The 19,266-nt window shown below is 36.1% G+C and overlaps 1 protein-coding gene across 2 annotated transcripts in view; it reads left to right on the top strand.

The window, feature by feature from the left end:
- FAP (fibroblast activation protein alpha) overlaps positions 1 to 19,266 on the top strand; it is a 70,922-nt gene that overhangs the window by 46,657 nt on the left and 4,999 nt on the right. For both annotated transcript variants that reach the window (XM_008054079.2, XM_008054078.2), the window contains 5 exons: positions 480 to 527; positions 6,055 to 6,153; positions 6,632 to 6,701; positions 7,443 to 7,637; positions 12,663 to 12,717. In XM_008054079.2, coding sequence (XP_008052270.1) covers positions 480 to 527; positions 6,055 to 6,153; positions 6,632 to 6,701; positions 7,443 to 7,637; positions 12,663 to 12,717 — 467 coding nt within the window. The remainder of the gene's footprint in view (positions 1 to 479; positions 528 to 6,054; positions 6,154 to 6,631; positions 6,702 to 7,442; positions 7,638 to 12,662; positions 12,718 to 19,266) is intronic.

Here is a 19,266-nt window from a genome sequence, read left to right as displayed (position 1 = left end):
TCTGCATGTATTAATTACATGTAGGGACAAAAGGATGCTGGATTTTGCCCCCCAAAATAAACTGAACATTGAATCAAGAAGCCAGATTGAAATTACAATCTGGGTACTGGTGAAGTTTATTTGATAATAAAGATACAGCTAAAACTGACCCAATACAGCATGACATCTTCTCAGAAGGTCATTTGTCACTGCAGCTTCTGGGGTGCATTTGTGTAATTAGATATTAAATATTTGTGATTACTCTTGGAAAAGTATACAGGCAATGCTTCTCTCACATCTGTTCTTTGAATGGTCTCTGATCTCATGTGTTGCTTACATGTAACTTAAAAGGTGATGTTTTCTTCTCTACGGGGAAAAAAATAATTGCAGAATTAAATGATGTACTTGAGCTCAACACGAATCACAAATACTACTGGCAGTCCTTGAAAACTTAACGTTACTTTAGTATAATCCAGGCTTTGTTTTCACCCCACATACAGGCCCAGGCCTTCCCATTTCCACACTTCATGATGGCCGCACCGATCAAGGTACTGTCTCTTGTTTGCTACTGTCTTGTCTAAAGAAATCCTGAACTCTCTACGGTAGTATACTAGAGAAAGCAGGACAGTTTCCCCACACCGACAAGGGAAACTGCGATGGAATTCTGTTATCATCCAACTTATTATTGCACAGATTTGGATATTATTTGGGTCAAACCTGATCATTTGAAATTTAATAATTATTTTCAGCAAGAGTCTGGCACAACACAGATTAGTTATTTCAGAGGGTTTAATTCTAACTTTCCCAATCAGCCTTAAAAAAAACACAGAAGATTAGATTTGGAAAGAAACTTAGCATATTCAGTACAATCTCCCTCCCAAAATAGAATTCCTGTTGGGGGGTTGTTTTTTTGTGTTTTTTTTGTTTTGTTTTGTAACATCCCAAACTGGAGATAAATTCTAGATATAACTTCTACAGTTCACCCTAGCAGAGGGTGACTATCACGCCAGCTTTTTTTTGTTTTAACAGCTACATCACATTGTTGCCACGTATGAACGCCCTGAAATTTGGAGGCTCTTTCCATTTTCAACTGCTATCAAGACAGTCCTCCTCTATCCTGTATTTGTGATATTGGTTCAAAATAGTTCACAGCTCAAAAATGACCGTTTTTGCTCTCAACAGAGTTGTCCAAGTGTATAATTGCTCTGATACTCTTCCTGCTGGTTCTCCGTTATCTTTTGATTTACTATTAAGCAACATTATAGGGCTGGAGTTGTTGGAGACCAGGGACAATGAGGCAGATGCCACTTCCTTCAGCACTCATACCTGTGATTATCCCTGGACAGCTTTGGTGACAAGTCAGGAGAATACCTTGGGATTAGTTTGGCTGTCAGCTCAACGGCTCTAGTATAGGTGAAAATAAAGTTATGAGAAAAAACAGAGCTAATTCAGGACCTCTGGACAGGACAGGCATTGTAATAATGGGACTGTGAATTTAGTTTTATTTTAAAGTTTTTTTCTTTACTCTTTTTCTAATAAGGAAATAATTTTAGAATAATAGGTTATATTTCTTACTTTGGCTCATCTTAATCAGTGAGAGAAATTTTAGAGCAATACTATTTTCAAGTCAGTAAGGATTTGTTTTAATGGAAATCACTATTGATATATAATTTTCATTTTATCATGACTACAAAATGAAAATCTCACTTTCCCCAGAGCATGAATTTCTACTTTCTTGAAATCCTTGTTAGATTCCTGGCAGATACCTATCTCTGTACAATTCTCGAAGCTTTATTACTTCATTCAGTACTATAAAATAGGTCCAGTGTTCATGTCACTCTCAGACATGGCATATGTAATTATATATTTCCTAACTCAAAAAATAAAATTCAAATTTTTTCAGAGCACAGTTTCACAACTTGCCTAATGATGAAATTTTTCTGATATGTTTATTATAAATACAGATTCTCAGACTCTCCCTAAAGATTCCAATTCAGTAGATCTTGGATTTTGCTTGGAAATTTGTATTTTTAATAAATGTTCAGCTGCTGTTTTAGAGCAGATGCTGTGTCTTTTATTTATTTGTAGTTTTTCATTCATTTTACTTTGCATTTGATGCCAGCAATCTTCTTTCAACAAATATTTATTGAGCATCTACCACATTAAGCCAGACATTGTGCTAGGTCTCAGATCTATAAGATGAATAGAGACTGGGCTTGATATTTTCCTTGGCCTCAAAGAGATTATGGATCAGTGGGGAATGCAAACATGTGAATGGGCAGTTAGAATATAGTGGGGTAAAGTTCTAAGAGGAGAAATATAGAAAGCGTGGAAGCCATAGGAAACGCACCTCATCTGGGTTTTGGGAGTCAGAAAATGTTTCTTAATAATAGACACATCAAACCTGAGATTCATGAATATGAAGGAGGGATTGAAGCAGTTTGGATAATTGACTTGATATGAATGTGTTTTACCAAAAAACAGGACTCATTATGGAGATCAGGCTTTGGGGGTGATGAATTTTGTTTTAAATGTTGATCTTGAGGTACTGATGGAATATCTAAATAGAGCCACTCTATAGTGACATTTTTTCAGATCTGGACTCCAGAGGATCAGTTTGGACTGAAGATAATTGTGAAGAAGAAGTCATTAGTTTATGGAATACATGCTTATTAAGGCCTTGGAAATGGATGAGATGAGCAAAGTGGGAAAAATGAGGGTGACCAAAGTTAGTGAAGAGTGAGCCTAGAACAAAACAGTGTGGAACACAAACACTTGAGAAATAGAAAACAATTAACCTGGAGAGGAGACAGAGAGGGGACAGAACGGGAACAACCCTGAGAGTATGGTGTCGTGGAAGGCAGGGAAAGAGCAAATCTCAAGAAGGAGGAATTGTTCACCTGTGCTAAATGCAGCAGACGGTGAAGCAAGACTGGCTATAAATTAACAGACTTAGCAAGAGGAAGATTGACACCACCTTGGTCAGAGCAGTTTATGTGGAATGGTGGAGGTAGAAGTTAGACTGAAGTAAGGTTAGGCCTGCATAAACACATAAAAAGAGACAGTATTTTAGGTCGGTCTGATTGTAATGAGAGGAGGAGAGAGGTGGGATGATGGCTGTAAGGGATTGATGGAATGTTTAACTTTGTTTTTAAAAGCTGGTAAGCATTTGAGTACAATTAAATGCTGATGGAAGAAATCAGGAGGAAAGAGAGATTGAAGATATAGAGGAGGGAGGTCCCTAAGAAGTTGGGAAGGGGTGGAGTCAGAGACCGCTGAGCGGATTAACCTTTTGTAATGTGATGGGAGAGAATGAAGAGGTAATTGTGTGAGCATTTGTAGACATTCATGAGACAGTGTAATGGCTTCATTTTCCCTGCAAAGAGAAATAAGGTCATTTTCAAAGTGCAGATAGTACTTGAACCAGAGGCAGAGGAAACCCAAAAGAGCTGGCCCTTAACACTGAGGGCCCAGTTGAGGCTTTGTTGCTTTGGGCATGACAAGTGCTCATTAAAATTAAACAATTGACTGAATGACCTCATTTATCAGCTTTTCCACAGATTCTTCACATAATTTAATTAATGAGCAACACGGCCTTTTAGTCAGATTTAAACAAAAATCAAGCAGAAGATCCATCATTCTTACAGCTTGATTTCAGAATAATCCATGTGGAACACATAATACATGCCAGGGACTAGGCACTGAGTGTGCTGAGTCCTGGGTATACAATGATGAGTAAAAGAAGCAAAAGGTACAGTCTGGTTTGCACCATCCCTTGCTAGGTTGTAGGCTTTTAATGTGAGAGAAGACTAGTTACCACCCTTCCCTCTCCCCACAGCCCTGTGAAACTTCATTTGTGCTCCAAGAAGTGGAAAAGTTGCCCACTCACTATCCATAAAAATGCAACTCTGGACTGTTGAAGCATTAGTGAGCCTTTGGATTAAAATTGTCATTTCATTAAGTCATGAATCAGAAAAGTTCAATAGTCATGAAGAGAATGGAGAAGGTGTTAAAGTCATAACAATATAACAGCACCTGGATATTGTCTCCAACTTCCAATGCCTGTGGAAAAATAATAAAAATAGCAATCAGTCAATCAATTGGCCATTCTCTGTGCTTGTACCACACAGGAGTCCCTTTATCCATGACAACTCCACATACAGAATCCACATGAGGAGAATGAAAAGCTGGCTCTACTACACTTAGAATTGTGTATTCGTTTTATTTTTTGGGGTTTAACTTTTAAGGTGTCACAAGTATCTCTTTCCTGATGGATTACCCAAAGTTAATGTGAAATTCATTATGTATCTTATACAAATCATACCCAAAACATCTATACTTGTGCTAAGATTAAATATAACATGTTAGAGCAAAATGCCATGAGTATATGAAAACTGAGAGTTACAAGAGAAGTGGTTTGGCAAACTTAGTGTACTCCTCCAGTTCCCTCTCTACAGGGACCACTTTTTCAAGAAGGCATAAAAACAAGAAGTCCACAGGACATCTTTTGTATCAATAGCCAAATCTTAAAAGTCATCCAGAGGCTCTTTTATTTGATTTTTTATTTTTTTATTTTTTTTCAGTTGGAGTCTCACTCTGTCGCCCAGACTGGAGTGCAGTGGTGGCTCCCGGCCACAGCAGCCTCGACCTGCTGGGTTCCGGCGATTCTTCCGCCTCAGCCTCCCAAGTAGCTGGAACTACAGGCGCATGCTAACACACTCAGCTAATTTTTTTATTTTTTTATTTTTTATTGTAGAGATGAGGTCTTACCAAGTTGCCCAGGCGGGTCTTGAACCCACGGGCTCAGGCAGTGCACTCACCTCAGCCTCCCAAGGCGCAGGATTACAGGCTGAGCCACCGAGGCTGGCTCCAGAGCTTCTTTTAAAATATAAAGCTACAGCCAGGTGCAGTGGCTCAACCTGTAATCCCAGCACTTTGGGAGGTGTAGGCAAGAGGATTGCCTGAGCTCAGGGGTTCGAGACCAACCTGAGTAACATGACAAGACCTTGTCTCTACAATAAATCAAAAAATTAGCCGAGTGTAGTGGCGCATGCCTGTGGTTCCAGCTACTTGGAAGGCTGAAGCAGTAAGATTGCCTGAAACCAGCAGGTCGAGGCTGCAGTGGCTGTGAGCATGCCACTACACTCTAGCCTGGGCAACAGAGTGAGACTCCTACTCAAAAATAAATAAATAAATATAAAGCCACACACTGAATGTATTATATGAGAGACTAACCTTTCTCTAGAAGATACCGGTGTCAATCTCTGCTCAAGATGAAACCTATAGAAAGCTATTATTAGAAACCTATCTGCATGTATCACCAATCTACAGATTCAGAAAATCAATGGATTTGTTAAATTTCAACAATTAAAGTATGAATGTAACTGCGTTCAAGTATAAACAGCAGCTTTTACATTTATTTTAAAGATGTAAGACAGAAAGAGAGCATAGTGTGTATATATGTATTGTTGTTTTTCTAAGATATAAAACCACCTTGAGAGAAAGGATTTGAAGGAATGGTATATATAGTATTACTGAAAAAAGAGAGAATATCCAAGTTCAACAGGAAAAGAATGAGAAATAAAAGATTTTTAAAAATCACAGAAATAATACTTGTCTTTACACTTTGAAAATTAAAAAAAAATTGTAACTACACAGTTAATTATTCTAAATTTGGGGCCTCAACAAGCTAGATTTTTTTTTCTACTACCTTTTCTTAGTAGATGATAAGAAAAATATCACCTACTCAATGAGGTCATGGCTTTAAGTTGAAAACAAAACAGCTGGAAATGGAAATACGTGATTGAATAAACATTGTTGCATCTGTGATTCTGCTCAAAATGTGTTTCGTTGTCATAAAGATCAGTTTAGGAGACAATGTTTAAAATGTGATGCCCTTTATAAGCTCATATATGCTCTAAAGGCTGGATTAAAAATATGTTTGTCAATATGAAACTTCTTAAGCAAGACTTACACTGTTTCGGTTTCATCCATATTAAAACCAAAGCAATTTTAGAAAAGAAATTTTTTTAACAGAAATACTGTTAACTAAAATGAAAATTTTATTTTTTAAAGAAATTAAAATCCTGGAAGAAAACAAGGAATTGGAAAATGCTTTAAAAAATATCCAGCTGCCTAAAGAGGAAATTAAGAAACTTCAAGTGGATGAAATTAGTAAGATCTTTTCAAAATTTCTTATTTATAGATAGATATGAAGCTAAATGCTTTTCTTGCTTTAAAAAATTGTGAACATTACAGTCTAAGCTCTCTGATATATTACAGGATCTTATTTAAAACCATTTTGCTGGAACAAAATTTAGTTTTATTAAATATCTTTAGTATGTTTGTGAATATGGCTGATTTTATATTTCTCCATGGCTGTCTTTTAGCATTGATGTTTTTTAAAAAGAGCTTATCTATTTTCAATTTTAGAATGTGTGCTTCTAGAACAAATACTAATTCAAGATTTCCAGTCATTTATAAAGCAAATATAAAAATATGTTATAAAATTAATTAAAAATAAATCTATCATAGTTGTATTAATTATAAAATAAATTTACATTTATTTTATAGCATATATTGTTATTAAATAAAATAAATGATGCCGTAAGTATTGTGGAATAAAGATTTTTCTCCTTTTTTATTTTCAAAGGTTTATGGTACAAGATGATTCTTCCTCCTCAATTTGACAGATCAAAGAAGTATCCCTTGCTAATTCAAGTGTATGTAATATTTTCTTTAGTGTAAAAAACTATTTACTGAAAATATGTTGGATGAAATACACATTTATGAAATAGAATGAACCATTCTCCTTGGTAACAGTTCCTATTGATGCTGTTTTTATATATTCCTCAACTAATCAGAGTAAATAAAATATGGCTATTTAAAATAGATTGAGGAAGTTTTGAGATTTTAGATGGACTTGCTTGCATTTGCTGTGTTAAATTTCCTTTGTATGGCAAATTGCCGAATGTGTCAGAATACCTTAGAGATAGAGAAATTGCAGCCAAAAAAATATTGTAAATCATTTTAACGTCTTATGTAATTGAGTTAGAAATGAAATAAAGGAATAGAATACATTTAGTGGAATCACACCCAAAATCAGTGCTGACCTACACACAATTTGCTTAAAACACCATGCATTTTTTTTAGTATATCTTATGTCTGCTTTTAGCAAGTGGCAGGTGGCAGAAATGACGAAAAACCCACACATATTCCTTGAAATGCCAACCCTAGATGTATCCGTTTTGGGGAATAGGAGAAGCTGTGTCCCAAAACAACTTCCTTGTAGCAAACCTCTGGGAAAAGCCTGGTCTCTTGATTTTGAGCCAGTTCTAACGCCATTGTTATTTTATCACATAATTGTACTGGGAATTACTAGAGGCAATGCGTGGTCAGGATGGAAAGGTATGGGAAGCTGAATTTTATAAAGGAATCAGAGATTCTTTTTTATCCCCCCTTAGGTATGGTGGTCCCTGCAGTCAGAGTGTAAGGTCTGTATTTGCTGTTAATTGGATATCTTATCTTGCAAGTAAGGAAGGGATGGTAATTGCCTTGGTGGATGGTCGAGGAACGGCTTTCCAAGGTGACAAACTCCTGTATGCAGTATATAGAAAGCTGGGTGTTTACGAAGTTGAAGACCAGATTACAGCTGTCAGGTAAGCACCTTCTCATTCAAGCAGATGTCAACATACAACAACATGCAAATGTCACGCAATCACTATTGCCTTTTTCCATCTTTAATGACTTAATTCTTTCTGTCTCTTTTCCTAGCTTGGTCTAAAACTATCATTAATTTTAAAGTGACATTTTTTGCCACATACTAAAAAAATTATTTATGGAAGAGAGCTAATAAATATGTAGAAAAATGATTTCTAGTGCCAAATGACAACGACCCTCTTTTGATGTGCTGTCAGTCATTCTAATATCTTTTCATTTATAACTATGGCTCACAATTGGTAGAAAAATGTATGTAACTCTAATGATGAGCTACAGAAAAATAAGTATTTGAATTTACTCAAGGATTGTAGATTCTACCTCATAAGTTTCGAAATGGCTCAAGATATTATCAGAACTACATATTTGTAGTTGTTGGGCATTCATTTATGGCTAAGCTAAGCTGTCAGTCAACTATGGTAGCATGAAAGTGTTTGCCTATTTTCATTTGACAAAAACATATTCATTTTACATAACAGAAATTATACTACAAAAACATTTAGAGGAAAGACATATTTATAATCTGATTTCTTCTTCCCAACTATATTTTCAACCATAATTTATGATTCAATCATCTTTTCCTGAAACAAAGAATACAGTCAGTTGTTGTTTCTTTAGAAATACTGTGCAAGATTCTTCTGGCTATGTCTTTATAGTTGTTGGGTTTCTGTTTATTATGGTGTCAGTAGGTGAAGCTAGAGAATAATAGTTCATAAATCTAAAGTTTACTGGCTTACTGCACTCTCAGTCATGGATGGATATGTATGTGGGACAATTAAAGATCAAACACTATTTTGCAAGTAAAGAGCAATTTAGAAAGTTCTTCAGTACTTTTTTTATTAATTTAGTGTCATTAATAGATACTGATTTCAGTGCAACATATATACACAACACAGATTGTATTTAGCAGCTAGGAGCCAGGCCTTTACAACACTTTTCTAATTTTGACTCTAATCAAAGCAGAAGAGTAGACTTACAAGTAATTATTTTTTAAAAATAGAAAGGCATTCATAACCCATATATTTTCAAGTGTTTCTTCCATTCTGTGAACAGTCTTATACATACACTCACACACAAAATGTTCTATTAAAAACAAAGTCTATTTGGGTAAAATATGACAAATTCATAAATGGATTATTAACCCTAAAGTCTGTTACCATTACTCAAATTCTAGGAGATTCCCTCTTTCTTACTAACCCAGATTTTTGGCCTTTCCACTATTAACTTAAGGGAAGACAGTTCAAATAAAAACTCCACCGAGACATTAGTTTCTCATGTAAAGACAGTAAAGTGCCTTAATGAGAATGTTAACACAATTGTCACACTTACAGTCTAATTCTTTAAGGGATTTTGTTTTTCATCACAGCTCACATCTATCTGCATTAAAACCATACAAAAACATCAAGGACACATTAATCCTGACACTACATGAAAACAGAAATAAAAATCATGCCTCATTTGTAACTTAACTAGATCTTTTCCAAAGTTGGTCGAGCTAAAAAGTGTTTTCTTTCTGTCATTGGTTAAAAATCATCATCATCATCACAACTGACCAATAACAATAAAATAGGTCATCACACTTTGTTTATTTACCACCACAACTGTAGCATTTAAACTTAAGAAGAAGAAATTGTTGCTTAATGTTTTTCTTGGTTGAAATAAAATTTTAAACCTGAGCCATTATGTTCAATGTATAGGACACAAAGCCACAAATTCTACCTTCTGCCAATTTTCATAGTAATACCAATTTTTTTTTTTTTTTGAGTTGGAGTCTCACTGTCACCCAGACTGGAGTGCAGTGGCCGCTCCCAGCCACCGCAGCCTCGACCTGCTGGGTTCTGGCAATCCTTCCGTCTCAACCTTCCAAGTAGCTGGAACTATAGGCGCGCGCTACCACGCCCGGCTAATTTTTTTGATTTATTGTAGAGATGAGGTCTCGCCTGCCCAGGCGGGTCTCAAACCCACGGGCTCAGGCAATCCACTCATCTCAGCCTCCCACGGCGCGGGATTACAGGCTGAGCCAACGAGCTCGGCTCAGTAATACCAATTTGTCTGTGGCATTTAGAAATGAAGATGGACTAAAGGTAACAAGTAGATACCTTTACTGTCTCTAAGCCATTTTCAGGATGGGATCTGAACAAATTCTTCCTGCCATATGTTCACCCATTTACTCAGTTATTCAACAACATATCAAATATTAATGCACGTCATTCCAGTATACGCTATATAAAATTGTACAATTTACAATCTCTGGTTTCAACGTTATTATGATCTGGTAAAAGTGGATAAACCACCCACACTCTGCTCTGAGGGGGCAGCACTGCTGTCAGAGGAAACTTTTAGTAAACACTCCAATGGGCATAGGGAGGCTGTGTGACCCATGCAAAGCACATAAGCAACATTGGAGATGGCAGCCAGAGCTGGTCTGGTTTGTCTGAAATCATTATTTCAATGCAAAAGTGAAAAGGAAGGCTTGAAACCCAGTGCTTTGAGAAAACAAAGCTAAAAAGAATAAACTTATAACAATAATCCTGGGGATGTTTTCATCATGTCTTCTAAAGAAGCGTTCTAGGAAGAAGACACTGAATGGCTGACATAGGGAATTGAGATTATATTCCCTCTATTGTGGCCCTCAAATTTTCCCCCAGAGAATGAAATTTGTTTCTTGAATTTCTCACAAAATGCAATCTGGCTAAATTTTCTACACACCAAAAGAAAATTATATGTATATATTCAGAAACAACAGTAAATACTTGTCAAGGCATGTATTAAACAAAGCAAAGCAGGGGAAAAATACGTCATACTACCCCACAATTTTATCTATACAAAAGAGAATGCTTCAAAGGAGAGGCTTGTGAGGTCACAAAGATAAGTGAAACTGAGACTTGCTTTCATAAGGCTTCTCTCTCTCTCTCTCTCTCTCTCTCTCTCTCTCTCTCTCTCACGCATACATGAGATCCATAAACCTCAGTGGTTATAAGGGCAATTCTATTGGTTTGGGGTATATTTGGCACTTTTGACATTCCTACAACTTTGAAATTTTACATAACTTTAGATTAGTGGTGGAGAAGAATTATATGAGAATAAGTATTCTATCATTCTGTTGTAGATGATATCAATAAGAACATTTCTAAAATAGGAAAATAATTTATTACTAGAATTCTAAATTGACCTAGGGCCATTTTTATGAGCAAAAGTTTTAAAGTTTAATCCATCTTCTAAAATTAGAAAAACATCCTTTTCTCTGTTGATTTAAGCACATTATCAACAGTATTTTTGAAAATCCTCCTGGAAACTCTTCAGAATTTAGAAGTGAATTTTATAGAGGCTTGTTGGTCTCAAAGTGCTCAGATTATCTAGCTAACCTTTAACCTAGTCCTGCCACATTAAGTGTTAATGTTTCATTTCCATGTTAACTATTGCACTATCATTTCCTGTAAATGTCATCCTTTCAGAATAAACCTAGGAAGAAAGCTGTTAAGAATTTCCTGTTCCCATGTATCACCTGTTATTTGCTTTTTACCCCAGATGCAAGGCAGTATGATTGCTAGCTTCTGGGAAATCATAAAATCACGATTGATTTTATGGCTCAGAATTGTCTTCAAGCACTAGAAGCAAGATTTTTTTTTTTTAAACAAGAAAGTGAACTTTCTCTTCTTTCATTTGGTTGTTGAAGTTTGTGCATGAATTGCCACAGTGCCACCATTTGCTGCACATTTTCTCGTATACCATGAGCAGCATCCACACAGGTAGCAACTTTCCGTTTGCTACCGCATTTCTTCCCTGTAGACTCCTCAGTGTCCTTCAGAATCAGTGTCGGGTAAGCTGTGACTAACGGGGCCTCTTCCCATCTGTTTGTCCCGGGCATTTGCCCAACTCCTCTATGCATCAGAAACGTGCATGTTGAATCAATGCAAGGAGCGAAATGGTTGCTGTGAAATCCCTTTAAGAAACTACATTATTCAAGTAATGAAAATCACTCCGTTCTACCTTCAGAGAACAACTGATGAGAAAGGCCATTAAAGCAACTAAATGGAATGAAAAAATAGTATTTTTCTGGACTATATGACTCCCTTTGGTCTTTTCCCCTCCTTCTCATTTTTGTTGCAAACAGTGGCTTCTGAAATGGCTCATCCGGTTTGCTTCTTTCTACCCCTGTTTCTCTGTGATTGAGTTTTTATCAAACCATTCCTCAAATAAATCACAATTGCTCTAGAACACCAGCCATCAGGAGAACATCATATAAATTAGCTCGAAACACTCTTGTTTTGTATCGACTTGGAGGGTTTCCCATGCCTTTTTGAGGGTTGTCTTTCAGTATAGCCCCTTGCTCCTAAGGAAAGATTTATTTTCAAAATAGTTTCCAAGTGGAGGCTCTTCTGTGATGGAGTGAAAACGATTCATTTCCATATTCTAAGGAATAAATGTAATTTCCCATGGCATAATGAACTGAGGGTATCTAAGTATGAAATGGAAGAGAGATGTATATTTTTCTCGTGTCACTGAAAATGAAATGGTGATCATTAACAACTAAACAAACAAGGTGATAAGAAGTTAATAAAATTTAAAACAGCAACAATAAAATCCTTCTTTCCAATAGCTGGGGATTTGGAAATTTCAAAATTTAGTGCTGCTACTTCTTGTGTTAGTAAATCTATGAGGCTGTCCCTTGACCTCTCTGAGTCTCAGGTAGCTAATCTTCCACATAATTAGGATAGTAGGCCTTACAGCTCTGAGAGTATTACTCAATAATTGTACAATAAAGTCTAAGAGAATCCTTTTATCCTTTTGCAGAAGACATGGTAATATTATTTTAATTATTTGTAAATGCAGCCTTATTATGCATGTGTTTAAACAAAGACAATGTAGCGTTTCTATTAAATTTTGGATTAAATATGCTTGTGTAATAAAATAAATGTCATGTGTACACACTTAAAATTCTAAAAATTTTGTTTCTTTTACTTTAGAAAATTCATAGAAATGGGTTTCATTGATGAAAAAAGAATAGCCATATGGGGCTGGGTGAGTTGTTTTATATGTTTTATGCTTGTTATTCAGTTCGGCAATCATCATTTCCTAAAGTGTTCGCTTATAAGGTTTCTCATGAAATGTTAATGTTGCAACATAATTTAATCTGTCAATGGAAACCGTCAATTTGGATAATCTGGGCTTTAAAGTGGTGGTTTTAAGTGTTTGTTCCTTTTTTTAATCTCTTTTTTATCACTGTACAGCAAATTAACTCATAATTGACATGCTTTTACTAGTTGTTTTTAGATTATCGCATACTGAACTGAACCATATTCATCAAGGTTTAATTTCCTCTGTTGTTTTAACCTTAAATATATATCTTTTATTTTATATTTACTTTTATAAAAATCTGAGCTAAAGTTTGGAACCATAGGAACTTTTAGAATATAAATTTCTGAGTACCTGGCCTAGCGGAGTCATAGCTTAGCTGTTTGATTTTTTTATTACAATCAAATTATTTTACTATACCTAATGTTAATTTGTGCTTTAGTTTTCTAATTATAGGTCATGGAGATAATTTCCAATGTTTGAAGAGCTGTTGGATTTTGAAAATACACCTTAAAGAAAGTGGCAAAACTTATCAGTTATGGGCAATGAAGTCACTGGAAAGTTTAGAGAAATATTGGAAAGAGTTTAGATTTGCCCATTATAAATTATGATAATTACCCTTCAAAGAAGATTTCCTGTTTCACTTTTTGGTCTGAATTTGTACATTTGCAAGTCAATTTGCAGCCATTTGTGCTTGGGTTGTTTTTCTTGGCTGTTTTCTCTGAGAACGGCCTGCACAAGATGAAGGGAATGAAACCCAATATTGAAGGGAATCTGCAGGATTCAGTTCAACTCTCAGCTCAGTGACCAGATGAAGAGCTGCTATGGATTTGAAGAAAGTTGTTACTTCAAGCCATTTGGTCCTTCTTAAAACGATCAAATGTTAAATATCTAAACAGAATGGAATTCAAATGAGTAGAAATAAATGAAATATTTTTATAGTGAAATGCTTCAGATAAGACCTTTCCTACCATCCATTTTTATGAAATTTCCTAAAGTACATCCTTGAAAGATTCAAATTTCAAGCTGAACACACACATGTAATCATTAACATTTCTCTTAGAGTTAGATTTTCCTTTTACTGCAGTCTTTGAATTAACCATAAAGTAGAACTTTTGATTTCATTTATAGAACATTCTAGGTATTAGTTTGGTAGGGAACCATTTATGTGTGATGATTTTGAAAAACCCATTCATCACCCCAAAATACATCTCTATCAGCCTGAAATTCTTCAATAAATGATTCTTACCACATCTGATTGTGCAAATGCCACTGAAATAGTATATTAAACCCTCCGTATTGCTTATTTTCCAATATGACAATGTTTGCAAGGTAGACTCTGAGAGCACGTTGGGGAGAAGAAAGTGATAAGTGGACTGCCAAGGGATGGATACAACTCCTGGGCAGATTCAAATCAGTATCATAGGAAAGCGTGGGAAATGAGTCTGGATAAGTAGGTAGCCAGATAACACAATTCTTTCCAGCCACATAAAGGAGAGGAGCCTCTGCACATGGCTCTGTGACACCTTCTTTTCATTCTCCTGTGTCTCTATGATCATTATATTTCATTTATTCTTTAAATGTTAGTGTTTCACTGGCTCTGGCCTTGACCCTCATTACTCTTCATTTCCTTGGGCATAACCTTGTGGTTTTAAAGAGCCCTGCAAATAGCTCCCATCTCTCTTCTGAGCTCCATGTTTCAAATGCCTACCGGTAATCTCTCTCAAATGATCCTACCTGGGCCTCAAGCTTAATTTACCTCTAGGGTAAACTTTTAAAAGTCTTCTTTAAAACAAATCTTAATATTCAATAAAGGCCCCTCCACACCTAGTCACCCAAATTAGAAAGCTGAGAGCCATTTTCAACCTGCTCCTCTTCCAGACTTCAACATTCTGTTGGTTAGTTAGTTCTGTTAATTCTACCTTAAAACATCTAAGTCTGCTCTTCAAAATCCCCACTGACATTGCCTTAGTTTGAGCTTCTTCATATGTAATTTAACCAGAACTTCTCAGTGTTTAGCTTGCATAAACATCACTTGGAGAGCCTGTTAAGACACAGCTTCCAGGGCCTTTCCACCAGAGATTCTGATTCAGTGCTCTGGGGTGGGAACCAAGAGTTTGCATTTCCAACAAGATCCCAGGTAAAGCTGATGTTTTTGGTCCACGAATCATAGGTTGGGTAGCATCAATTTAAACCCTTCCAATTGCTTCTTAACTGTCCTCTCTGCTTTGGCCTCACAAGCTGTAATGTTGATAATGAAATTATCATTCCAAGCAGATTTTACCACGTTGTTTTTCTGCTTATATATTTTTTAGGACTTCATGTTGCCTGCAACATAAAACCCAAATATATTTCTTAGCATGCAAGATCCTTGTCAACTGACTCCAGCTTACCTTTTTACTCTCATTTCTCTCCACTTCTCTGTAGACTTTAAGAAATATTTTTAAATTATGCTTGTGTTTCTTGTTGCCATGATTTTGTATATACTGTTCCCTGCACCTGCAATGATCATTTTCTTTTTTCATTCCCCAACTCTTCCTCACTTTAAAATGGAAAACTCACATTTGTCTGTAAGACTTACTTCAGATTTCTTTGTGTTGCAGTAGCTCTTTATGTTTCTCTTATAGGAATTACTATGTTTTATATTGTCTGCCTGTTGGTTTTTTTTACTATAAGAACGTATACTCATCAAGGAAATGGACTAAAGTGTCCCATTAGTTTTGTTTCTCAAATGTCTAGCACAATGCTTGGCCATGTCAAGCACTTTTGATATTTTTTTAAACTAATTTTATTTTAAATCAATGTCCTTCCAGATGTGTGTTTCACTAGGACCAGGAGATTTTTCAGGAAAAGTTTATATGGAAACTTTTTTTGGAAAATCATAAATTCTATGTAATAGTATGTGCTGACTCTATGAAAACTAGTAAGGAAACCTGCTAAATTTTGTTTAGCACAGTATTACCAAAAAATATTTGATTCCACAATTCTTTGTTCCTTTCCCAACCCTAAATATATACAAACAATATCTTCCATGGGCACCTTCTGGAAACATGCTCTTGGAGTCAATAGGGCATGGTATTGGTGTCTTAGAAAGATAATTTTGGTTTCAAAGTGGAGGACAACCTGAAATTTCAAGAGAGGATGGGGCTAGGAGAGCACTAATACTGGGAATACATTTTTTTAAAAAAAGCCTAAATTTAGACAACAAAGTAGCAACTGGGAAGAGATCATAGCTCAATGTAATCATTTACAGTATACTAACCAGTATTAGCAATGGGAAAGAGAAAGGCATTGAGAATTACTATGAGAGCAATTTAGCTATTATTGCACTCTAAATCAGAAGGTTTCTGTTTCCATAAAGTATTGGGTGCTTTAGAGGTCTAAGAAAAACATCATATCCAACCAGACAAAATTTTTTTGAGTCAGTGGATCAATAAGCTCCAAATCCCACATTTCCTTTCATTATCCAGTTCAAGAAGTGGGGAGGAAGCATTTTTATTTTCCTCTTTCATTTTTCTGGCTTACATAATCCAAGGCCCAGTAGCCCTGGTTTTAGCTGCTTGGTAAAATATCTACTATGTATCCATCATGATGCCTAAGTCATATCTGTTTATGGCAGTGGCTCTTAATCAGGGTGAGCTTGCCCTTCCAGGAGACATTTGACAATGTTTGGAGACATTTTTAATTGTCACACTGGGAGAGTGCTCCTGGCACCTAGTGGGTAGAGGCCAGGGATGCTGTCAAACATTCTGCAATGCACAGGACAGTTCCCCATAACAAAGAATTATCCAGCCCAAAATGTTCATAGTGTCAGAGGTGCAAAACCTTGGTATGCAATAAAAAGATGAAGCAATTATTCTGACAATTGAAGAGCGACAAGGGTTTTGCCTAAATTATTAGAATAACAGCCTCATTTCTGGGCTTTGCTTTGTTAATATAGGCCTAGCCAGGTGGTGTTGAATAAGCATTAGTTCATGATTTAATCTTAGTTCCTTTCTTTTCCAGTGACTAATTATAAGTAATTTGAATTGCTATGTGTAATCAACAATGTAAAAGTAGGACAAATGCACCTCTAATGAGACTATATTAGACTCTGAACTTACAGTTCCCCCAAAAGAGGCTGTTCTCATATAGGGATATAGAGGAAATGGCATGGGTTGCAAAGTCAAGTGTCCTGGGTTTGAGTCTCAGCTCTACTGCTTACTGACTCCACAGCCACTGAAAGTTTACTCTGAGCCTCAGTTTCCTCATTGCAAAATGCTGCAACAAATTTCTCACCAAGATGCTATGAAGATTAGATGAGTAAGACAATAGCCAAGTCATACATTCAACAAATATTCATTCAACCATATGTCAGGCAATATTCTCAGTGCTGGGGATACATTGATTGACAAGACAAACAAAATCTCTACCCCTATGGATTTGGGAATGATTGCAAAGAAAGGCAATAAGCAAGTTAAGTAAAATATATAGAATGTTAGATGAGGTTAAATGCTAGCTAAAAAGCAAAACAAGAAAGGGGGTAGTACAGGGTTAGTACAATTTTAAATTAGGACAGGAAAGGCTCCTTTGAGATGATCTTTGATGTTTGAAGAGGGAAGGATGTGTGGCATACCAATTTCTGGGGAAAGAGCATTCCAGGCAGAGGTCATGGCATTTGTAAATGTCCTAAGGATAGATCTTACTTGGAGAGTTCAAAGAACACCAAGAGAGTCAATGAGCAAAGGGAAGAGAAAATAGGAGGAAGATGTGAGGTGGGAAATGAGAGACAGGTTGTGTGGGGCCACAAAGGCTATTGCAATAACCTTGGCCGTACAAACGTTAGCCAGCTACTATTATTGCCTATAGGTAAAAATGTTTCAGTGTGCATGAGTGCTCAAATAAGAGTGTTCCATAAACCCTCCTTCAAAATTCTGTGCCCTTCTAAGAATGTTTTTAAAGATATCCTTCGTTGAAACAAAATGGCAAGGCATCTGAGTGCAAAGGACAAAATTCTAGAATTCTCATGGCCAATCTGCTCTGTGGGTTCTTTTCTTGCAGCAGCCACCCACTCTGCCTGGGAGCCCCACTCATGGGGAGAGCAGGAAAAAGTCAACTCGGGTTTTCTTTTTTCCCCCTCTTCATTTCTACAATAGAAATAGCTTTTCTAAGCTGCCTGAGAATTTAAAATACACCTTCTTTGTTGTGCTGCTGATACAGTAGCTTTTGCTCTTACAGATTTCGAGAGAAAATTTGTATTTATTCTAAAAAGAGGAAAATTTTATTTAAATGCAGCACAATCACCTAATCACTGAATAGATATAGATTGATAATTCCTAAGATATGAACAGAAATGTTTAAAAAAATTCTGTTATATAAAAGCTTTTATTTTAATTTCAAGTGTTATTTCATTTTATTTCCTGCTCTGGGGCACAGGAGAGGAGATGCAGGACCCAGTGAATTTGCAGTTAACACACCTTTTCACTAAAACCATAAACAATAAAAATTTTTCTAAAGGTCTCGGGCTTACTCTGCTGTCATTTGAACTTACAATTAAGAAGGAAGAAAAGCTTTTCCATTTCAGCAAGAGTTGTTGCTAATCTAATAATGAAAACAATCTTCTTTATTTAAGTGAAAGTTTCAAACAGATAGAGAATTTTCCCTTATTAAAATGATTTTCAAGCCCAAATATTTTTCTGTTTTTGAAATAAATACTTTCCCCTATTAATACATGATTTAGTGTTCCTCCAGGTATAATAAAAACAGGCCATGGTATAACAGAGCAGCCTCTTTTCTTCTGTGTTTTGTAGCTAATGGTCCTCAATAAAATTTCCTAGAGCAGGAAACATAAAACCGTAAGCCAGTTAAAGAATTATTCATGTAACTATTGAATTCAAGAGAGTTGTTTAGCTTATTCTCTCATTCCATGTATTTCGTGGATTAAAAATAGACCCCTGCCACTGACCTATTGCCATCGTATGTCTGTCTACCTCTCTTGCTCTTACTCTCGCACTCATTCTTTCTCTCTGAAGAATGATTTTTTTCTGTGGTAAAGGGTGATATGATCTGTCCTGACCAGAAGGAAGTGATTCCTAGAAATTTGTGGTAATAAGATTCTAAACACAAGGCACGACTTTAGTTGGAGAGTCACACTCACCCCTTCTGATGTTTAGTGACATCTATGTATCAGGGCAAGAATAAACACTGAGAATCACTTCCTAATCTAGTGCACACATTTTTTTGGTCCATGTCCCAGATGACTGCTTAGTCCACATTTCCAGGAGAAGCACTTCTCTCACAGCATGTTAGTACATACCAAATTTGGTTTACACAAGGAAATGCAGCACTATTGTGACACTCTGTTCATTTCTTCACATTTAGGGAAAGGTTCAAATTTCCAACTGACATAGGAGAGATCTCTTGCTATTAGCAGGGTCCCATTTCTGAATCACCTCTTGATTCCTCAGGGACAGAAACTGATGAGAGCTAAACCTACTCCTGACTCTACAGTGTATA

This window comes from Carlito syrichta, unplaced genomic scaffold, assembly GCF_000164805.1.
Source record: "Carlito syrichta isolate Samal-C Ts95f unplaced genomic scaffold, Tarsius_syrichta-2.0.1 Scaffold289015, whole genome shotgun sequence".
Lineage (NCBI taxonomy): Eukaryota > Metazoa > Chordata > Mammalia > Primates > Tarsiidae > Carlito > Carlito syrichta.
The sequence above is the reverse complement of the archived record's forward strand: the minus strand, read 5'-3'. Positions and strand labels throughout refer to the sequence as shown.